Below are 24,259 nucleotides of genomic sequence, written 5' to 3'. Positions count from 1 at the left end.
TTTCGATCGCTACTTCTCCCACAGCAATCGTCATCGTCTCAACTGTACGTTTAGTGTCGTGGCCATCATTGGCACATTTCGGCTGCTATCCTTCTAAGGATTAGATTCGAGACGAAAGCCATTGCGACACCTTCCCTTTGAACAAATCGTATGTCAATACTGCTTTGACACATTGGGAAAACCTACCGATTAAAAAAAATCGTAGTTCAATACTAGACATCTTTTAAGTGAAATTTCCACAACTTGGTATTCAGGCTTAAACAAATCCTACTGTAGCAATTACATCAACCTATTTTGGCCATAACTTATTTAACCGTTCCACTGTGCCTCTCTAGCACACTATTATTTATGGTACGCTCATAAATACACGACTCCTGTGAGTTTTCGATTTTATACGCTTACAGTCACTCTTGCTCAATTTTCCACCAGACACCGCACCGGGTGAAAACCTGCGGTGGAAATAAGGTGGAGAGGTTTATCGTTCCCGGGTGAAAATCCGTCAAAGGCGATTATCGAGAGCATAAAATACGGTGAATAGCTTTTTTGACTTTTCCAGTGTGCTTTGGTAGTGCTGGGGCAAAGTTACACACCATCGGGGTCACCGAGAAGTTTCATTGGATCTTTGCTAACTAGATACAGGGGGTGGCCAAAATGTTTGGGAAAGGCAACTTTTTTTCTCCCACAAAAAAAAATCAACATACTGTAACTTTTCATAAAGTGCATCAAATAATCACAAATGTTGACTATTTGTTAACCTGTTATATGTGTATTATTGGTACAAATTTGGGCTCGATTAATTAATTTTTCGCTAAGTTAGAACCGTTAGGGTAAAACGCTATTATTAAAACAACTAATTTTTGAACTGTCATATCTCGGAAACCAGTGAATCGAATTGAATGAAATTTTTATCGTTTATTAACAATAGGGGTGCTCACTAAACAGATTAAATAGCTGCGTAAGCCATGATTTTCTGCTTATTTGAAATGTTTCATGATTTCGCGAATTAAATAATCAAAGATTGCCATGGTGATCGCGATGTTTAATTAGTTCAATAAGTTTACGCTGTTAAGTGAATCCCCCTAATATATTGATACTTGATACGACGTTATAAAATGTAATATTTTCTCACGGCGACTTAAGTTATACCATATAAAGGAAAATAAGTCAAATTTACAATTCTACTAAAAAATTACTGAATGTGTTCTTCCTTCAATCTAAATAGGCTGTAATATATCTGATTATAGATATTTTGAAAACAGAAGTAGAAAATCTTTGTATATCAACACTAAAATTTATTGACATTGATGTAAAAAAATCACATTTTGTTTTGAGAAAAATCCAAAAAGTGTCAATCCAGGAATTCTTTTTTCAACATTCAAAAAGTATCTATTTTTAAATATTTGTGAAGCATTGATATATTGTTCATGTACGCTCAAAATTTCATTGAATTCGGTTCACTGGTTTCCGAGATATGACAGTTCAAAAATTAGTGATTTAAATATTAGTATTTTACCCGAACGGTTCTAACTTAGCGAAAGATTAATCAATCAAGCCCAAATTTGTAGCAATGATGCACATATAACAGGTTGGCAAACAGTCAAAATTTGAGATTTTTTATGCACTCTTTGAAAAATTATAGCATATTGTGAGAGAAAAAAAAGTTGCCTATCCCAAACATTTTGGCCACCCCCTGTACATAGGTACTGCGCTTGATGATGGAGAGCGTTTGTTGGTAGCTTAGTGAAATCGAAAGTTTACGTGACTCGAAAACAAAACTGTGAATAGCTTTGTTCAAAAAGTATGAATTTCTATCGAAAGCAGAATAAATTTAAGATGTATTTCACAAACCTAGTGATTCAATGCTTTTATCATACTAAACTAAATTATGAGAAACTTTGCAACACACGCCGAGTATTGTAGTATTAATATCATTATTTACAAAGAAAAACACTCTTATATGAATAAAAATTTAATAATATTTATCTTTTAATTACACTGCACTTCAATTCATTCATTTTCTTCCATTTCCACCACCACCTACAGGAAAGCTGGGAAGCGAAGGCAAACCTCCGGATCCTCCCAATGCTCCTACCAGCGTTCCCAACATGCTGGGATCGAATGGTGTGATAATCGCCTGGAAAGCTCCCAAAACCAGTGCCGGACGTATGCTCTGGCCGTCGGAAGATGAACCGCCGGGAAGTGAAGGGAAACCCCCTCCGATACCTCCGGTACCGCCGCTGCCTCCAATAATCCCCGGAGCGGACGCTGGTGGTTCAGTGCTGGCGTTTGGTTTCTCAGTGGTGAATGATGGTGGTTTTATATCCGGTAGTGGTCCAGCGCGTTCCATTCCATCGTGCTCTCGGGGCTCACCATCAGGCTCTGAATGACTTTCCACGTCTTCTGAATGTTTTATTTCGGAAGCAGAACAGATCGATGAAGCAAACAACACGATGACTATACATTTAATTTGCAAAGCAAACATTTTCTACTTTCTATGCACTCTTTACGGTTCCTATGGCAAATGTGTACTAACTCCAACGGTATTTTAGAAGGTTTTATGTAGACACTGAAACGAAAGTAACCTTACCTATACAGACTGCATGTGGCGCTATCAATTGTGCGGGAAGATAAAAATGCATTCATCGTATGCAGAATGAATAAAATACAGTAGCCATAAAATAAGCATAATGACGGTAATTATTTAGTTAAGGTAAATAGTAACATATGAAGGAGCAGATAAAAATACTGTGAGGCTATTACCCTATCATTATCACAATTATATGATGGTACCAGTGAATGTTCAGTTTCAAGACATTCTTTTAATTCAATAATTGAAAGGCGTTCATTTAGCGATTTCCGATTTTCCTTCCATTTCAAAATTATTTTTTAATAGTTTTTAATTATAAATTATGATTAAATCAACTGAAAAGCTTTTTGTGTAGCAAGGAAAGGCAAATTTCAATCGAAAATCAATATAGATAATTATTGCAAATGTGAAAGTCAATACATTTCAAATATTATGAATTGCAATATATCCTTTGTACATTAGTTGAATAACGAGAATATTCGTGAAAAAATATATCTAATTCATTCATTTTTATTGCTTAAGAAACGAAATCTAAATATTTCCAGGCATCTTAAAATATCAAACTGCTGTACCCAAATGCTCTGGCGATAACGTTCATGTTATCCGTGAAGCACATAATCTGATGTTACGTTACTACTGTTTTAGGTGTTACAACTGGCAGAAGGAGTGAAGCACATAAATTAGCCGGATTTAATTAAAATTGTACCCCGGTTGTTGAGTTCGGTTTGTCGCATTACATATTCTAGAGCGATGTTGAAGAGTAGGCATTGCACAGTGGTCCACGAACCAGATTTACGAGGATTTACGAGATGCATTCAGAGTTTTTAGACAAATATAGTCTTCTACAAAAACGTCCCTAATAATAAGGCCCTCTTTAAAATGTGCATGAAAATTAGGGTGGTCCATATTTTCAAAGAAATTTGAAACCAAACTTTTTTATTTGCAAGAATAGATATTTATTTAGAAAATATAGGCACATTTCAAGTATTTTTTTTCTTGAGTTACAAAAATATCAACCCTTTATGATATGTTTTATATCAACATTTTTTTTTTGAGTGACCCTCCGCTCTCCCCCACACCAAAAAGCTCGCATTGGAGCCCCCTGGTAGTGGACACTCAATTCTCAGCCATGGCATCACATTACAAAATTAAACAAATTATACTAAAGTAGTTAACATTGGCGTAACTAGGATTTTTTCCTGGAGAGGGCCCAGGGGGGGCCTGACTTGAGATGAATTTTAAGCGGGATGGGCGCCCGATATGTGAATATGCAAATCAGTATTGTAGTTTTGAGTAATCAAAATGACTGTTTTAGATTTGTTCATAGTTTTGTAAACTATATGAGTACGAACAATTCCTCCAAGATTTTTTTTTCCATAGCTTAATTCAGTGATTCCATCTTGGCTTCTTCCAGAAATTCAATCAAGAAATCATCTAGGGATTCCATTAGACATTTTTTCGGGGATTTGTCCTGTCTTTAGAGGTTCCTCCAGTAATTGTTCCAGTGCTTTTTTCGAAGTTTCCATCAGGAATTTCTCCAGAGATCCTTTAAGGTATTTCTGCAGGTATTCAGAGATTTCTACAGGGATATCTCCATATATGCCTTCCAAAATTCCACTAGAGATTGCTCCAATAATTACACCCGGAATGATTCGAAGTATTTCTGCAGGAATGTATTCCAGAAATTCTTTTAGAAAATTTTGCTTAATGATTCTTAAAAAACACTCCAAGAATTACTTGAAAAATTTGTACAAAAAAACTTTAGGGATCCTAGTTTTTTTTTATGTGTATTAACGAGATTTTTAGTCCTAGGCTAGTTCATCTCGGGACCCACGCTTTACTTCCCTTCCGAAGGAAGAACTCACATTTTGCGAGTTTGTCGGGAGTGGGATTCGATCCCAGGTCCTCGGCGTGATAGTCAAGTGTTCTAACCATCCCACCAGGTCCGCTCCACTAGGGATCCTAGTATTCCTTCAATAAATACTGCAGACATTGGTTTCATCATTTTTTTATCCAGGAATATTCCTACAAAAATTCTTCCAGATATTCGCTAAGAAAGCTCTCCTGAGATTCCATAAAGAGTTCCTAATGGGGCTTGCTTCCGGGATTTCTCATCGGGTTTCTTCAGAAATTACTACTACTAGTTAAGGCTGAGAAATAAATCCAAAGATGAAAAACATATTTGAGAGAACAAAACAACAATAAAAAATTTAAAAAGTGCTTCTGGTGGATGCAGTATCCTTTTAAAGAAGCACATTATGAACAAGAAAAACATTTGAACTAATTTAAGAATATGATTTAACAATATCATATTAACATTTCTTTTTTTGAATGCGAGCAAAAGATATTTTTATATTTGCCCCAACCCGTCATATTACTTTTTCAAAAAAAAGCTATGTTTTTTAGACAAGCACCTGTAACTATTGAACCAAAAGAGGTAACGACCATCTCATCGCACGAAACGACGCGTCTTCAAATGCTCTACAAGTGTTTCTTGGGAGATTTTGATGAAAAATCAAAACTGAAAAACTTAATACCAGAAAACCGGTTTTTTTGAACCACCCTAAGCTTATTCAGAAAAATATCTCTAGATCGGTCAATTTTAAAGTTAGATAAAAACTGTTTTCAGCAAACTTTATCAAAATTGATAGATCTACAACTTTCCCGAATAATGTATATCTTGCAAATAAAAAAGTTTGATTTCCAATTTCTTTAAAAATATGGGCCACCCTAATTTTCATGTACATTGGAAAGAGGGCCTTATTCTTAGGAACAACTTTGTAGAAGACCATATGTGTCTAAAAATTATTTGAAGGCGCTGAATGCATCTTTCCTCGTAAATCTGTTTCGTGGACCATTGTGCATTGGCATGAGTGTCACCCACTCTGAAAAGCCGTTCTCGTCATTTTTTTTTTTAAATTTCTTTGTATTTGTGAATTTTAACTTAATGCAAATTCTTCACACCGTTCTCGTCTATGATTTTTTATAATTATTTGTCTTACACAGTTTTTTACCGATTTTGGCAACACGAGGTGAATTTTATGTTGCCAAATTGGGGTGTTGCCAAATACGGTATTTTTTTGCGGATTATTTTCAACTTTTATACATCAATTTGGCTTGTATTTTAAAAACGGACTATTCACAAGTTATAAAACGATCCCTGTTGGCGACGTTCAAATATTACGTCATGATTTGTAAAATGGTTGATTTTGGAAAATTTAATGAATTTAGATTTTTTGAAAAAGAGTAAGGCTAAAATATTAATACATTAATAATAATTAATACAAACGGTTTTTCGGTCAAAATTTTTTGTTGCCGAAATCGGTAAAAAATTGTTACCAAAAACGGGTGTTGCCAAAATCGGTGAGAAACTGTACTGCCATAAAGTCTATAAACAGGTGATGCGTTCAGAACAGATTCACGGCTTTTAGGAGGATTTACCGTATGTGTAAATATGGTCTGGTCGACTGACCATTTATGAAGCCGGATTGATATCATCTTCACGAACTAATTCGTTTTAGGTGACAGACGACGATAGATGATCTGGGATAGCATTTTATATGCCATGCATTCTATCTGGAATTTCTCTAGCAATCTCTTCCAGGATTCCTCAGGGATTATTCTTCCAGAAGTTTTTTCAGGGAATCCTCACAGAGCTATTCCAGCGATTCCTTAACTGGCTCCATCAAGGATAGGATTCCTCCAGGTACTTCTTCATAGATTTCTTCCGAAATTTCTCCAAGAATTTCATCTGTGATTTTCCGGAAATGCCAGGATTCCTCAAAGCGTTCGTTCTAAATTCGTTCGAGTTTTTGGAATTTCTTCTGAGATTCCCCCAAAAAAATCCTGGAATTCCTGTAGGAATTTCGAAATCCCAGATGGAAAAAAGGAATTCCAGAAGTAGCTCCTTGAGAAATCTTTGAAAACACTGTTCGAAGAATTTCAGAAGGAATTCCAAATGTAATTACTGAAGGATTCTCAGAAATAACTATTGGAATAATCTCAGAAGTTATGATTGGAGGAATTCTCGAATTTAAGTATTGTAAAAAAACTTCATGAGAACCCCCAGAAGTTCCCAGGTTTCATCCAGGGTTTTATCCTGATTCCTTCAGATTTCTTCTTCTTTTCTTCTGGGATTTCTTCAGGAATTCCATGTAGATTCCATCCAGTAAATCCCTTCGAGATTCTTTCAGATATCTCTTCAGGAGTTCTTCTTAGCAAGGTCGCTGCTAGCATTCCACAAGAACTTCCTTCTGGAGTTTCTCAAGGAACTCATTATATTAAGGATTCCTTCTACTGACATTCCTACAAGAGCTCTTCCGAAGATTCCTTTAGAAATTACTCCTCCATTTTCTCCCGGAATTACTTTTTCTTCTATTTTCCACTCCTTTCTCTTTTAATATTAACCAGGTGTTGCTTCTGAAATTTCTCAAGGAATTCTGTCTTAGATTAATCCAAGTTCCTTCAGTAATTCATCGAGAGGTTTCTTCTGAGATTCGTCCAGGAGCTTCCTCTGGGATTCCTACAGGAATTTTTAAGGCCTGGATTTGTATAAATGTACCATTTATAATTCCTCTAGAAGTTACTTCTATATGTCTGCTAGATTTTTCTTCAGGGAATCTTTCCGGTATTCCTTCTATAACTTCTTCCAAAATTTCTCTATTTAATTCTTCCTGAAATTCTCCAGCACCTCTTTCTAGGATTGCTCAAGAAGATCCTATATAACTTCTTCTGGAATTCCTACAGGGTTTTCACCTGAGATTACTCGTGATTTTCTCAACGATTCTTTTGGAAGATCGTTCTAAAAATTGCTTAATCAACTAATCCGGATATTCCTTTCCCGATAGTACTTACCAGGATTTCTTTCGAAATTCCTGCAGGATTTGTCCAGGAATTCCATTTGAGAGTCCCCCAGCAGTTCTTTTTGGGATTTCAAAACAATTAATTCACCGAATGATTCCGTTCTTTTTATAATAATACGTGCTCACTTCTAAAAAGAATACAAAAATAAGAAACAAAACAATTAAATGTTTGATGCTTCTTTGAGATGCTTGGTTTGAGTAGAATGGAATATGTAGTGTCCTGCTTCCTGCTGAACTGCCCGTGTAGCTGTTGGCTTAGAATAGCACTACGGACCACCTGTTCCGGGGGTAAAAGTACACCAAACAGGTAACCCCAATCCAAGGTGTCAGGCGACCCGTGCTGAGGGATGAATGGTTCAGTGGGTTTAAAATATGCTCGATCTTTAACGGAGCCCGTAGCGTGGGTAGATCACCTTTTTGGGTTGCGTTGCGGAGAAAGATCTACCAAACCGAACCCTAGTCCTAACTGCTTCCAACTAGTGGAACAGCATAACTTAGTAATCAAAGGAAAACACTTTGGTCCTTATTACATTTCACACCTTGTTGAAAGTGATAGGTCTCGGTTTTAGGTGTGGCCGAGATAGATCTTGAAACAAGGACAAATGGATTAGTATTCCTAATCTTTCATTCAATATCGGTATCATTTCTTGACTTTATCGTTAGGGGATCCGATTTTGACTGAAAAATGAATGTGTTCGAAGCGGAACCTATCAATCAGAATCCTCCATTGCGATTAAGTTGAAAATGACTAATGTAACAAAACCGAATACTTTAACTTCTCAATGGCGATAAAGTAATACGACATGCACTATACAAAGGACACGGGATATACCACAATAGATCAAATTTTGGTCGCAGTGGTTAATGTTCCAAACAGAGAAAAAAATGCTGCTTAACAGATGGATCGGTTCTCTTGGGTGTGTTTAGAATTATTGAATTGTCGATGTTTGGCCAGTCACGCTAGCTTCTAAAATATTGAAATGAGGTAGCAATATATGTACTAGCGTGGGTCAGAGAGGTCGTTTATTCAGATCAAGGTTTTTTTTAATTCCATTTCGGGTACTGAGTGACTGTACGAAATTTGATCGCGATCAGTTATGCGCATCGCGATTAAAATTTGTATGGTTTTAATATGGTAAAACATACTTTTTCTCATTTTCTTAATAAAAGAATAAAACTATTCTGAAATTACGTAACCGATTATGTAAAAGTATAGCCTCGTGTGTCCTGAAAAACTTCGTCGAAGACCGCAAAGCGATCCAAGGCTTGTGACAAAAGTTATAACCTACTGATCGCCTGAGAGTGCTAAACATTTAACATGTATAGGAATAACATCATCAATAAAATCTCATTTTTTGGCCAGAATTGAAAAAAAGTATTTTTTTTTGGGCCTGGGTTTGTATAAGTGTGCCATTTATGATTCCTCTAGAAGTTACTTCTACATGTCTGCTAGATTTTTCTCCAGGAAATCTTTCCGATATTTCTTCTATAACTTCTTCCAAAATTGCTCCATTTAATTCTTCCAGAAATTCTCCTCTTTCTAGGATTGCTCAAGAAGATCCTATATAACTTCTTCTGGAATTCCTACAGGGTTCTCACCTGAGATTACCCGGGATATTCTCAACGATTCCTTTGGAAGTTCTTTTTTAAATTGCTTTATCAATTAATCCCAATATTCCTTTCCCGATAGTACTTTCCAGGATTTCTTTCGGAATTCCTGCAGAATTCGTCCAGGAATCCCATTTGAGAGTCCCCCAGCAGTTCTTTCTGGGATTTCTCTGGGAAGTCGCTTTGGTATTCAATCAATAAATCCTTCTGGGATTCCTCCAAAAAATTCTAACATTCTTCTAAGAACTTCTTCTGGGAATTCCAGCACATTATTCTGCAATTTTTTCTGAAATTTCCTTAGATGTTTCTAATTGATATCTTTCACGAATTTATCTCATGATATTACTCCAGGAATTCTAAATGGAATTCTGGAGATTTTCTTACAAGATTCATACAAGAATTCCTCGAGGAATTCCTTCAACAGTTTTTCAAAGAGTACTTTCAGCAGAATAAATCTTTTGTAAGGAATTCCTCTAGGAGCTACTTCTGGGTTTCCTCCAAATGTCGTAACAATAATTCTTTAAGTTATAGTGACATGTATTCTTAGAATACCATTATAATTTCCTTAACCAGGCTAACATAAATTCTTACCGGAATCCCAGTTAATTTCAAAACTGAATTTTCCTCAAAGTTATATCAAAGCTTGTCATCAGTATGCTATTTAGAATTCACATGATTTTCCAGATCATCTATATGGGCATAGAGCTCATGCATGAGTGATATAGAAGCAAACAACAAAATATTCAATAGATTTGTATATTTATCATAAGAACAAACTCTGCAATCATCACATGCTTTTAATTTATAATCTCATGTGTTACGCAAAATTTCCCAATAGGTTTGAACTAACCAGATTAAATTTCAACGACACAAGGTATTTATTGATTGGTTGTGAAAATGCTTACACAGTCAACTTTCGTTCATTTCACTAAACTCGTGGCTCACTTGGGGACTTGTAGTTACCTACCGGGAATCGATTTCAACTGTCACAACAGAAGCTAGTGACTTACAATGTTTCAATGTTTCACCTTAAGAAGCGGCATTTTTGTAAGATTTCCATTTGATGAGAGCACCTAAACGTAGCCTAAACAAGCTAGTTCAATGAACTATATATTTAGCTGCATGAAGAACACAAATGTATCGATCCAAGGCCAAAACATATCCCTCAATGTTATCGATGATGTATACTGAGATCCATTGGTCCATCAACCTCCATGGCATGTACTCCGGTAATGCGAGTGTTGTTCAATCGGCGTATAGCACTGCACAAATCATCGTCTTCTACGGCCGTTGGTAACAAACCCTCATCGTCTCCCTTTCCACAATGTATAGAGGTGGATCCAGACTCTAGGAAGCCTTTCGAGATGCTACTACCTGGCTGATGGCGATATTCCGGTCCAGGTTCATAAAGGAACTGCCCATCGTATCGGTCCTCTAGGAATCTATCGGTTACGTTCAGCAGAGGGGACAGCGATGCTCTTCCCCGATATCCCGACGGCCAGTCATCGGCAGGGCCCGTGGGCTTTCGGCTCGGGAAGAAACGATAGTCATTGAAGATTAATTTTTCATCACACTTGTCGACGTTGACGACATCAATTAGCACATTATTATCTTCGCTGTCGCCCAGCTCCGGACTGCTGGCGGTTGTGGTCGTACTAGATGCTCGGCTGTCGTCGGTATATGAGTTATCGCTTGCCATCTTGCAGGGACTTCCAGAGCTTTGACTGCGGTATCGTACCGAAGGATAGCTAGCCGGATGAGGGTGAATGAGATGGAAATTAGAATCTGTGGGCTCTGGCGGCAGGGATACTAGCAGGTTGATATGTTTGAAGGTTTTCACGTGCTTTCGCAACGATGATGGATCGGTGTAGCGCTTGAGGCATCCAGCGACTTTGCACATGTATGGCTTATCGTTTGAATGGGTGCGTGTGTGTTTGAACCGGTCTGAAGAATTAGAATAAGCTTTGAAGCATCCCTGCAAATGGAGAATAACGATTCAGTTAGACTTAGTATTAAAATGAAAGTTTCAATTCCAAAATAATCCAGAATTCCTAATAAATTCAGACAATCAAATCGCAAGAATATGAAACCTACCTCAACCGGGCAAACGTATGGTTTTTCGCCTGAGTGAGAACGAAGGTGGATTTTCAGGTTCTCCGCTCGCGAAAAGCATTTTCCGCACTTTCCACATTGGTGCGGTTTTTCTTTGGTGTGGGTACGAACGTGCACCAGCATCTTGTAGCGGGCATTGAAGCCCCGATCCTGGCGTAAACAGTTTTCCCATCGGCAGTAGTACAAACCGCCGAGCCCGACGACGGCATGCTTGGCCGTGACATGACTTGCCAGATCTTCCAGTTTGAAGAACACGCTGTAAATGGAAACGAGAACAGAAACACAAAACCGTGATTAGCTTGCTTATCGTGTTGGCGAGGGGGGAAATCTGTCTTCGTGGGTTATAAAACGTATCATGCATCACGGAGAAACACATTCGCACGTATGTATGATAACTTTACATGAGGGACGAAAGATAGTGAAGATAAGTGAGTCACAGATGGAGAAGTGACAGGCTTGGGAACCCAAGATCTTCTAGATTTTCTACTGTTCAGCAGAGTGCTCCTAGTCTAGTTCTATTCTTTTCCAAACAAAGGACTATTATTTCTGATTTAGATTTTTTCTTGATAGAACAAAACATAGATCAATTGATGCTTGCTTTCTAATATAGTGAATTTAAGAGTACATTACTTGCGGTTCTGTGACACCATTATTTTCAATCTGCAAGCAGTAAAGTAATAAACCATTAAGGTCTTAACATATTCGTCTGAATAAAAAAAAGAAAATCGCATTTCGTTCCCAGTGCACTTCCCGAAAAATACGACGCAAAACATGTGTCGGCCATTTTGTATTTGAGACTCATCTACAAACTAGTGATTATCTTGAATTTTCGCGTTATTTTATATAGGGGATTGAACACGAATGCCAACTTATTTGGTAAAGTGTCTTTAATAAAATATAATAAAAATAATATAGGAGAAATTACCTATTCTCGGCCGTATTGATCTCTTCGTCTTTGGGTTTTTTTTAAACCTATTGAACTCAGAGTTGGTCTCAAATCCTTCCCAACTAAGCTGAATTATATAGCCAAGTTTCAGGCAATTTGGCTGAAAAGTACCCCGCATGACGAAGAGAACAAACCTGTCGATAATACCCATTGTCACCATAGTACTCTTTTTTAGACTATGCCCCTATGTTCATCTTATATCAAAGATAAAAAGGTGATATCAGAAAATCTCTTAGAAATTAATTTTAGGTATCAAAAAAAAAATGCTAAAATAAAAAATATAGTGATTCAGAAAAAGGTGCTCTTTCATATGAAAACAAAAATCAGTAAATTTTTCAAAATTCCAAAAAAAAATTGTTTCAAAAATAGTAAGTTATGAACCATTATGTAGAAATATATATTCTAGGAGCCATCTGGTAATCTTACACCCCTTAATTCATTCTATTCAAAATCAAAACGATTAATTTGCCGAATGATTTCTTGTTCTTTTTATTATAATACGCGCTCACTTCTAAAAAGTATATAAAAATAAGAAACAAAACAAACACTTCTTCAAATGCTTGATTTGAGTAAAATGGAATATGAAGTATGCTGCTGAACAGATAAAACGGTTCTCCTAGGTTTGTTCAGAATTATTAAATTGTCGATGTTTGGCCAGCCAAACAAATATGAGTACACTAGTTTCTGAAATAATGATCACAAAAATCTTATGAAATCGACACACAATGCACCGGATCTTCTCATTTTAAACTTATTACAAGTGAGCAAGGATAGAATAAAAATAACACTATTGTTAGACGTTTACTTTTTGAGGTTTGTGAGTTTGAGGCTCTGATACAGTGTTGAACTTGGATTCCAAGACGTTTGTCCTTAATATGGCATTGGTACCACCGACGAACCGACGTGACAGTGGCGATTCAAAACTGTCCCCCTCAAATTTAACGGTCGACCAGCAAAGCGAGCGATCGCTTCTGTCAAATCAGCGCAGACGCGAACCGTTTCCTATATGAACACACGGGGGTTTGGTGTCGAGCTATGCAATCATCGCGAGCCGTTATAGAGGTGGCGATAGTGTTCGGCTATTTTTCATCATGGCGTCGCGGACAACAAATTTGAATTTATTTGTTCTAGCTGTCACGTCGGTTCGTCGGTGTTGGTACTCTAATACTGAATGAATTGAGAGTTATTCATAAGCCACATTATTAAGTTATTAACATCTTCAACTGTCTCCGAATTTGCCTTCATTCCTGTCTTTAGCGTTTTGAACGATAATGTACTCAGTGTAGTATTGTCCTTCAGGTACACCTAATCATCATTTCTCAGGTCATCGACTGCGTTGCATTCAACCAACTTTACATCTAATTTCAAAGCTATTTTCGATCTTCCATAGCACTTCCCACGTCATGTTAGTCCAATATTATTACAACGCTTCTCCGGACAGTCTATTCCTATCACCACCACTATCAGTGCCCGCGCTTCCCAGTTCCAATTAAACTGGTTCGCACAGGTTACACACCCACTTCCGTCGACTGACTGTTATCACACCACACTTTAGCACACCATGCAAACAGTAGCGCCCCGTCTAGCGCTAGGCAAAGGCAAAAGGTACTCACCAATAGCAGTTCTCCCACTTGCACACGAACCGGTCGATTGCACGGGAACCCTCCTCTCCGAGCAGGGGCACCACTTGCTGGTTTTCCACCTTCATGATAACGGAATTTCGTGCTGGGAATAAGCGCCCCTCATTACTGTCACTGGCATGGCCGTCACCAGCATCGTCATTGTTACGATTATTGCTCCACCGGCTATTTCCGCCAGCCAAATTATAGTTGGCGCCACCGTTGTCCCCGTTCAGGTCCGATGGTAATCCGTATTGATCGGCGACCGCATCGGTTGCAGCGCTGGTGTCATTTCCGGCTAGAAAGTTGCTGCCTCCCTCGCCGGGCGTCGTGTACAATAGTGGTGGCGTGTGCGGTGGCGATAATGGCACTGATGTAATTTCCTCCTTCCCAGCTGCATTCATGTAAAAATACAACGACTGGCCATGGTCGATGGGCCCCAGCATTCCGGACGAGGATGCTGATCCGGCAGATGAAGCCGTCGTTGGGGATGAAGAACCCGTTGAAGTCTTTCTTGTTGGGGACTGCATTGCTCCAAGACCCGATGGGGGTACGTAATCGTACTGGTGATGATACGGCGGAGTTATTGGAAAGTATCCGAGTCGATCATTTGTCACGTTCACCGACTGCGATGGCAGGAAGTACAACGGCGATAATCCCATTCTGTAGGGAAAGGTTTCTTTATTTATTAACATTTCACTGTCTTTTGCACACGCGAGTTAGTAATTTTGTTTGATGTAACTGTTTGATCGCGGATTGAACTGGTTAGGCTTAGAAGTCAATCAAATCAACTAAACATGACGAACTGCACCGCGTAATGTCTATAGTATTACTAAAATGGGAGCGTTTGGATGAGTCCCGTTATAAGTTCATCCAGGCCTTCGAGGCGGTTTACTCAGCGAGAGCTCGCGAGGCGCTCGAGAATAGATAAGGATTGCAAGCCACCTAGTGAGAAACACATTGGTTCAAGCTGTTTTGTAGCTGTTTTAATGTGTGAAATATTTAGTTTTTTTAGTCAAAATTTTGAAGGAATGATGAATGAAAACAAGTAAATAAAATCCTTGTATGAAGAATAGTATATCAGGGAAGCTTTAAGTACTACAAACTGAACTATATTTTCGACCACAGTAGAGTTCCTTCAGCATGGTTTACTTAATACATTTTATCACGAACACCGCTGTGTAACAAATATCGTCAGAAATACGACACAGACGTATTTCATGAAATTTCATAAAATACAGCATTTAACCCAACGTGAATATGTACCACTTCTCGAAATCGAATTATCCCGCATAGTACTCGCCGGACGAATTTTACTAAGAAATCCCCCGCGGCTTATCAGCACCTACAGTTCTTTCGGAATGAGCGGGCAAAGTATTCGACTGTATGTATTGTACACTGACGAAGTTTGCAACCTGCCCGCCCATCTAGTCCTTCTCCCATGGTGGGCCACCATAATGATGTCATTCACGTCTGGAAACTGAATGATCAAGGCGTGGGTGAAACAATTCGGGAATGGCGGGTAAGCCGCGACATCCTAGAACTTTGTAGGGAATGCTGTAGAATATGCGGCGCCATGTGACGGAATTACTTTTCGAGGAGAATGGAATGGAAATAAGGAAGACATGTTTGTGAGGTACCCCAAAGTAAAAATCTTCAATTTGTCCCATGGATCAAAGTTAAACGATCTTTTCTTTACACTCGCATTAAAATCTTTAGACTTACTCCGTGAAATGTATGATTGACAGCTTTTGAAGATTATTACCATGGGTCACAGAGGTTGTTTTTTTTTTCAGATCAAGTTTTTCTTGTTTCCATTTCGGGAGCTGTGCAAAATTTGATGGCAATCATTTATGCCTACACATTTGTATGGGATTTTATATGAAAAAAATAACATTTTAATTTTTCTTATAAAACATTAAAACTATTCTGAAAGTTTGTAACTGATTACACTAGTTTACAAAATAAAACGAAAGTCGTGAAGTTCTGTCAACGACCAAAATTTTTGAAGCAAAATTTAGCGCTGATCTTGAAACCGACCTTCAAAAAATTTTATGTAGAACAGCTTTTGAGTTTTAGCTCAATATCGAGCTTTACAACTTTTCAAAATATGTAGTTTACTAAAATTCAAATACATTGCGTTTTGTTCAACCAATTTGAAAACTTTTTCCATAAATTAAAAGCTGAATACAATACCATTCGATCATCTGAATACAGGTTTTGCGTCAGATCGATGAAATTCAAGATATGGGCGAGTTTTTGGGAAGATATCCTTAAATATTAGCAAAATTCCCAAATGTATTTTTTTAATATGAAAAAAAAAAACAATTTAAAAATTATTTCTCGACGTTTATTTGACATATCAGACATCTACGTTACAGTTACAGTAAAAATTTCAGCTCAATCGGAGCATTGATTACGGAGAATAAGATGTTTGAAGTGAGCAACTTTGCTTAAAAAAAGAAAAAAATCGATTTCAAATCATTAACCTTGGAAAGTTGAAAAAAATCCGCTCTACTGTGTTTTTTTCTCTTTCGCGTTTTCGAACTCAGGGCATGATTCTACACCAAAAATGATCATCAGCTTACCGAGTTCAAATATGCTGTAACCTAGTGTTATGTAACAGTATAGCCTCAGATGTCCTGAAAAACTTTGCAAAGCGATCCGAGTCCTGTGACAACAGTTATCACCTGCTGATCGTCTAAAGGTGCTAAACATTTAACCCTTCTAAGATGTTAGGGTTTTTGCCCCACGATAGCGTAGTGCACGATCAGCGTGCCAGTCTGGGTCATATTGACCCCAACATCCTACGTGGGTTAAGATGTAAAGGAATAACATCAATACACTTAATCCTGTTTTTACACGACTTTTTTACGCGATTTTTTTACACAAACTTTCGTGTAAAAACAGAATTGGGTTTGATCTTGTACCGACTTTTCGAATCCTCTAGGCAGAATACCCTCTTCGAATGTGTGTAATCAGTTTCATACCTTTTAGTAAGCAAAATAATTATCATTTGACCGATACGCGTATTTCGACTACAAAGATTACTAGTGATAGTCGAAATACGCGTATCTGTCAAAGGATAAGCAAAATAGGGCGGAATTGAAAGGTACGAAACTGATAACAATCATTCGAAGAATTGGGTTTATAAATTTACAAAAAATCATTGATATTTTGATTTTATACGAAAAAACATCTTTATCTGAGCCATTATGATTTTTTTCAGATTTTTTAAACTTTGTTTTGATACTAAATCAAATTCAAGTAGATTTTTTGAAATCACCTTTTGACAGCTGGGCAACTGCTTGACAGCTCCACCCAGTACAAAATACAATGTGGGTTGCTTCGACAATAGCTCCCATATAAACTTCGAAGTGATTTTTAAATAAATTTCCGAGCTCCAAAATTCATGAAAATTTGGATTCTCTAAGAACATCACTTCAATATTATCATAGAATTTTACCAAAATAACAAGCTTGGTTGAATGGCCAAATTTTGTGATTCAAAGAATACAAAAAAGGTACTGGTTGGGCAAGGGAAGAACTTTCTAGAATCATATACTGCTCAAAATTGTAGCATAGTAGCTCAAAATTCACGAATTTTTACTAGTATTTAATTCTAACAAAAGTCATACTAAGAACAACAACTTGGAATTTCTTTATGAATTCCTCCAGGGACACCTTCAGAAATTCTCCCAGGTATTTTGTCAAGGACTTCTCAGGGATTCCTTCCGGAATTCCTCAAGGGACTCCAGTAATTTTTCCTTCGTGATCGTCTTGCGGGGCTCCGAAAGTGGTTGTTTCTGTATTTGTCCCATGAAATTCTCCAGGAATTCCTCCCATAAACTTCATAAACTTTTTGCAGATACTTCTGCAAGGATGCATCATTCTTCCAGAAATGTGTCCAGGAAGTTTCCGACAGCTTCCTTCAGTGATTCCATCATGAATTCCTCCAGAGATTCCAGCAAGGATTCCTCTAGGGATTTTGCCAGACATTCCTCCGGGAATTGGTCCTGGGATATCTTTAGAGGTTTCTCCAGTGATCGTTCCAGTTCTCATTTGTTTTCTTCAGGAATTTCTCCAAGAATTCTAAAAGGAATTTCATTAGAGTTCCTTATAAGTATTTCTGCAGGTATTCTTTCATAGATTTTTTCAGGAATTTCTCCATATATTTCTTCAAAAATTCCACGAGAGATTATACTAATAATTCCATCTGAAAAAATTCGAAGTATTTCTGCAGAAATTTCTTCCAGGAATTCTTTCAGAAAGTTTTACCAGAGATTATTCAAAAATTAATCCAGGAGTTCCGTATAAATGATGTACATAAAATTATTTAGGAAGTCATTCAAGAATTCCTTCAATAATTCGTTCAGAAATTACTGGAGACATGGATTCCATCAGGTTTTTTACAGGGATTCCTACAGAAATTATTTGAGGAATTCATTGAGAAAGCTAACTGGTGATTTCCCAAGGAATTCTTCATGGTATTGCTTTTGTGATTCCTCATTTTTTTAAGATATTTTCCCGGTTTTCAGGATTTTTTCAGGAATTCTTTCTGAGATTCCTCCAGGAAATCCTTAAAGGATTCCTACAGGAATTATTCCGGGAATTCGCTAAAAAATTCCTTTAAGAATTTCTCCGGAAATTCTTCTAGGAATTCCTCCAGAGATTATTCCAGATATTCCTCCATAGATTCCTTCACGAGTTCCTACATGCATCCCTCCAGGATTCCTCTTGGAAGTCTTTTAGTGATCCTGGAATTCCTTCAGGGATTCCACCAAGAATTTCTCTAGAGACTCACCCAGGAATTCCTAAAGGCATGGCTCCAAGAACTTTTTCAGAAATTCCTCCAATCATTTCTCCAAGCATTCATTTCAGGAATTCCTCCTGGATGACGACTGAGCCCCAAACAAATGAACTGGATAAAAAAAATCTCTCCAGGAGAGTTCTTCCAGGAGTTCCTCCAGGAATTCCTCCAGAAATTTCTCCAGGAAATCCTCAAGGCACTCCTCCAAGGATATCTCTATGGATTCCTCCAAGCATTCCTCCAACATTTCATACAGGAATTTCTTCATGGACTCCTACAGGAATTACCCCAGCAATTAATCAAGGAATTCCTTCAGGACTTCCTTCATAAATTCCTACAGCAATTCCTCCAGAAAATCTTTCGAAAATTCTTCCAGAAAATTTTCCTCGAATTCTTCTAGGAATTTTTCCAGGAATTCCTCCACGGTTTCCTCCCATCGTTCCTGGATTGCATGCGTCTGAGCTGATAAAATAGTAAGTGAACCCATCCCTGACCTCCAGGAATTCCTGCATGAACTCTTCCAGTGATTGCTCCAGGATTGCATCCAGGAATTTTTCCAGAGATTCCTCCAGGAATTCTTCCAGGTATACTTTCAGAAAATCCTTTAGGATTTCCTCCAGGGATTTATCCGGGAATTCTTCCGCAGATTTCTCCAGGAATTTCTCCAGGGATTTCTCTAGGAATTCCTCCAGAGATTACTCCGGGAATTCTTCCAGGGATTGCTTCCAGAACTCCTCCCAGGATCTCTTCAAAAATTCATTCAGGAATACCTTCAGAAATTTCATCATCTTTTCCAGGAATACACCCATGAATTTCTCCAGGGTTACCTGAAGATTTTTTTTTATTACTTAATTACTTAAATTTCTAAAAGAATACCTCCAGCGATTTGTACTGGAATTCTTTAAGGACAGACTTGTTAGAATCCCAAAATAACCGCCACAATGACCGACTTCGGCACCTACTCACGATTTTGAGCGCACAAATCTCTTCGTAAACAAAACCAGTGCACCTCATCTTCTGAATTTAAGCTTATTACAAGTGAGCAAGAACAGAATAAAAAAATTCACAGTTGTTTGAAGCTTGCTTCATGAGATTTGTGCGTCTGAAGTTCCAATGCATTGCTGAAGCGGGATTTCAAGACGTTTGTCCTTAAGATAGTTTCAAAAGGATGCATACATGATCCTGGAAATTCTCCAAAAAGTCATCCAGAAACTATTTCACAATTATCTCTAAGAAATCTGTTAGCAGATCATCCATGGATTTGTTCGGGGCACCTTCCATGAATTCCTTCAAGAATACCCCATGAATCCTGGAACGCTTTATTTTCTTCAAGAAACCCTTCAAAAAGTTATTCATTTTTTATTTTTCAGGAACTCCTCCAGAAACTCATGTAGGAGCTTTTCCAGGGTTGTTTTGAGGGTTTTCCGTTAGAAGATCCTTCAGAAACTTTCAGAATTTCTAAAAGAAGTTGCGTTCAAATTTTCCAGGAATCCCTACAACAGTTTCTTCAGAAGCTTATTCTGTGATTTCATCAAAAAATTCTTAGAAAAAGCCCTCCAAATTCATCTTTGGGCAACCTTTAGTATACTGTTTGCTGGTTTTCATAAGAAACACGGTAATATGTATGTATTATCGTTAGGCATCAAAACTCGATGTCTATACCTAGCTAACACAAAATCTTATATGATGTTCAGACGCGCCAACTTAGTCAAATTATTAGAGGGGGGCAAAACCTGATTTTTCTGATTTTTTGTATGGGAAAATCGAAAAAGCGTCAAATATTGGGGGGCGAGAACATGCTTGCCCCATCCCCCCCTAAGTTGGCGCCTATAATGATGTTGCATAGGATACTAAAGTGGAGGCCATATGCGTACATGCTTCCAAAGTGTGCGTATATCGCCTCCACTTTTGCATCCTAGGCAGCATCATATACGATCATGTGTTTGCTGAATATGACTTAGTTTAATTCTCTCATCCAATGCCAACAAAAGAGCCCAAGTTTCTCTCAAAGTAGTTGTCACCTGAGCCAACATCATCAGCTCTAGATAGATTGCCTCTCCGCTCCATAACCGACCCGAAAGTCAACAAACAATAAAACTAGAATTGCGTCTGCAAAAATCCGACATTTCCAGTTTACAATACAAACAATTGCAATTACACACGGCGCGTTACAGTTTGCCTTATCAAGATTATGACGACTATGTACTTGCAACTGTCTCAGTCCAGCGGAGCGGTTTGCCCTCTATTTACTAATGAAGAGCAGACAGGATGATTGTTTTAGTAATCAAACATTACCCTGTACGCTTGCTTACACTTAATGCCGGCCAGACAGTCGCACCCCTTGCACTAGCCCCTCTCTGAAGCAATACCTTCTTGGTGGTTCCGGAGAGACGTAGGGTTTGGCGACCATAGGAATGGTTTAGTGGGTACGAGGAGAGAGTAGTCCTGGATTTTACTTTTGTTGTAGAAGACGGCCTGTCAGACCTACACTACCCTAACCTTCTGTTAGGGTGTCTGTTGAGCAGATTATCCCCCTATGGTTTAGAAGGAAAAAAAAAAAAAAAAAAAAGACAGTCGCACCCCGGCCAAGTTTATGGCGCAGTACGCAAGCCACCCAGCGAGGATGTAAGGCTCGAGTGCATCACAGCTTTCCTGTGAAGTTTCGTTGGTTGGTCGTCGGCTGTTCATTCAGGAAATGCAACTTCTCCAACCAACGTGGATCGGTACGACATGAGAGATTTACGATCTTAAGTCGTCCGAGGGACAGTACAGTATACTTAGTTACATTTGAATGGTTCCCAGAACCGAGATGTTCAGAAACATGTGAACGCCTTGTGATTAGTTAGACCGTAAATGCGTAATTGCATTGAAGCAATTAATATACTCTGTGCCGGTGCCCATTGCCTTCGCCCCATTATTAGTTAAATATTCTGATGCGGCACCGACAAATGATGCGCCTGTGGTTTACCCAACAGACGAAGTCCCTTGATAGAACCGGATTTTGTTTGGGTTTTCGGACAGTTGCGGTTATCAGGACTTTGCGCTTATGTACACATATGCGCGAGTGCTTGATGCTTGTTGTTTACATTACGATGTGGCCTATGAGTGACTGACACTTTTCGCGTAAGTCTTGTTCTGGCGCAGATTTTTAATCAGTAGGAGCGGCACTTCCACGAGCTAGCCGACTGTCGATAGAGTAAATTAGTAGAATTAAATAGAAACTTGTATGAAAGCAATAGCTATTTTTTAAATAATATTTTAGGCACATAAAAAAATCCACACTGTGGATTTTTATTTTGCTTCTACACCTTTGTTTTAAACATTCAACAAATTATCGAAGTGCTCATTCTAACTGGCTGTTACCATTTTATTGTTTATCAACAAATGTCCTTCCGAGTTATTGCACACAGCGAGTACAAGCGTAGCCTTATGCCGCGAACTAATAACAGTTGCATGAAACCTCCGCATATCGTTCTGATCCATGCTCTCCTGTACTTTAGCAATCACATACACTTCGCGCTGCAGTTTCTTGCTGTGGTGAATTCGTTCCTCCTCTATTCTCCAATCCTATCTTTATCCAGGTTCTGATGATGCTGTGCACCAATCATTGGATATTGAAACGCACCGTTCTGTTGCTTATTGAACCAGTAACGCTACGACCATAACGTGGTCTATCTGGGAACAAGTACCACGTGGTACTTCACTTGGGTGTCGTAAAAGGTCTCTGGTATCAAGATTTCTCTTATTTTTTATATTTTTGATCAAATTATGTATTTTACGTAATTATTAGTTGAGGTACCATCTTCTAATAATAAACACAATTTCTATTGGATAAACTCCAACTTCTTACATTTAAATCGGAAATATTTAATGAACGAATGGTAGTTATGATTTCATTTCGTGATTTGTCATTTTGTAGAGGAAGCAAACGCATGTTTTGAGAACGCTAAAGCGTTTAGAAAATATTTCTTGAATTGGATGAATATTGCGTCATTCCAAAAAGCAGTTGAACAAAATGGCTTCGTATACTTGAACAACAATGGGGATAATACTCGAGCGGTATAAGAATGTGCATACCATGTAACATTGTTGATCGTCATTAATGAAGCAGTTTACAATCGATCAAAGTCTAATCAATACTCCAATAAGAAAAAAAAACCGCGCCACTGAAAGCGCTTATAACCGACTTTCACACAACGGACTGCGAGTGCCTTATCAGGGGGTATGTCCACTGTCCAGACAAAAGCAGAGAGTCATTGCAGTGCCGTGTCCAAACGAGCATCGGCTCTGTCTGTGTGGATCAGAGTTTCCGAACAATCCAGTTCGAACCAGTTCGATTTCTATGAGCCACACTCGGCTTATCACGACGAGCTGTATGCGGTTCGCCGTAATTAGAATGTAGAGCTCAATAAATTCCATTTCTGGTGTCATGATTGTGCATCTAGCTCAAGTTAGTGTCTCAGACTTAAGTAAAACCCACCTAATTTTTTTTTAATAAAATGAAGCATTGAGAAAATGCGCTCGGCACATTACACCTTTTTCAGAGCGATGTTGGAAAGTAGCCATAAGAGATCGTCACTTTGTCGCAGCCTGTATAGTCAGGTTCCCAGGAAAGCCGTTTTCTTCCAATTTTCCGTAGTTCTGTGCGATCGATACTCTCGTATGCCGCTTTGAAGTTGATAAACTGTTGGGCTCTAGCATTCACGGCATTTCTGGAGGATTCTCCATACCGGTCATATAGTCGAGACCGGCCGTCAATGAAGCCTGCTTGATAACTTCCCACGAACTCATTCGTTTTCGATGCGTCTGTTTCACATGTTAGGGACGGCTGATCAACGTCCGATGGCCAGTGAAGGAATCTAGACTCAACAGTGCATCATGGTCCTTTAGAAAGCTGAGGGGATGGTGTTCGGCTCTATGAGCGAGCCACAAAAATGGCGTGGAGAACGTAGGAACGGGAGACGTCGTCGGCAATGGTAGAAAGTAGAAACAACTATACCAGCGCAGCAGAGTATGGAAATAGTCCAACTCCCACACTGACAATACCAACAAAGCAGCAGTATAAGGATGGTATCGCAGCTAAACTCATTAAGATGGGCTAAGAAAAGTTGGCCGGCTGATAGCCAGGATCTGGGAAAACGAACAGCTACCGGAGGAGCGAAAGGAATTTTCAAGAAAAAAGACCATTTGGAATGTGAGAATTTCATAGCGATCTCCATTTTGAATGCTGCTTACCAAGTGCAATCCCAGATCATGTTCCATTGTCTGGCACCTTGAACTAATGAGCTCGTGGGAAGTTATCAAGTCGGCTTCATCGACGGCCGGTTGTCAATGGACCAGATCTTCACCGTACGGCAAATTCTCCAGAAATGCCGCGAATACCAGATTCAAACGCATCATCTGCTAATTGGCTTTCTTGGAAAGCTGACAAGACTGATCAAAGCAACGATGGACGCTGTGCAAAACTGCGTAAGGGTTTCGAGTGAGCTATGCAGTTCATTTGAATCTCGCCGGGATTGCGACAAGGTGACGGATTCCTCATGCATACTCTTCAACATCGCTCCAGAAGGAGTAATGCGACGAGCCGGGCACAACAGCCGGGGTACGATTTTCACAAACTCCTGTCAATTTATGTGCTTTGCGGACGACATGGACATTATCAGCAGAGCATTTGAAACAGGGCCGAACTGTACACCTGCCTGAAACGCGAAGCAGC

General features: G+C 38.6%; 1 protein-coding gene across 2 annotated transcripts in view; it reads right to left on the bottom strand.

Annotated features, from left to right (window-relative positions):
• Positions 1-9,799: 9,799 nt before the first annotated feature.
• LOC109398042 (transcriptional activator GLI3) overlaps positions 9,800-24,259 on the bottom strand; it is a 92,819-nt gene continuing 78,359 nt past the window's right edge. Inside the window, exons 2-4 of one of the 2 annotated variants that reach the window (XM_029874699.2) lie at positions 13,729-14,397; positions 11,152-11,425; positions 9,800-11,032 (exon numbers count right to left, since the gene is read on the bottom strand). In XM_029874699.2, the coding sequence (XP_029730559.2) occupies positions 10,229-11,032; positions 11,152-11,425; positions 13,729-14,396 (1,746 nt within the window). In that variant the 5' untranslated portion in view covers position 14,397 and the 3' untranslated portion in view covers positions 9,800-10,228. Of the gene's footprint in view, positions 11,033-11,151; positions 11,426-13,728; positions 14,576-24,259 lie in introns of those variants that run through there. The other variant, XM_019670399.3, reaches the window with a different exon arrangement.

Source organism: Aedes albopictus, chromosome 2 (assembly GCF_035046485.1).
Source record: "Aedes albopictus strain Foshan chromosome 2, AalbF5, whole genome shotgun sequence".
In the NCBI taxonomy this organism is placed as follows: domain Eukaryota; kingdom Metazoa; phylum Arthropoda; class Insecta; order Diptera; family Culicidae; genus Aedes; species Aedes albopictus.
The sequence above is the reverse complement of the archived record's forward strand: the minus strand, read 5'-3'. Positions and strand labels throughout refer to the sequence as shown.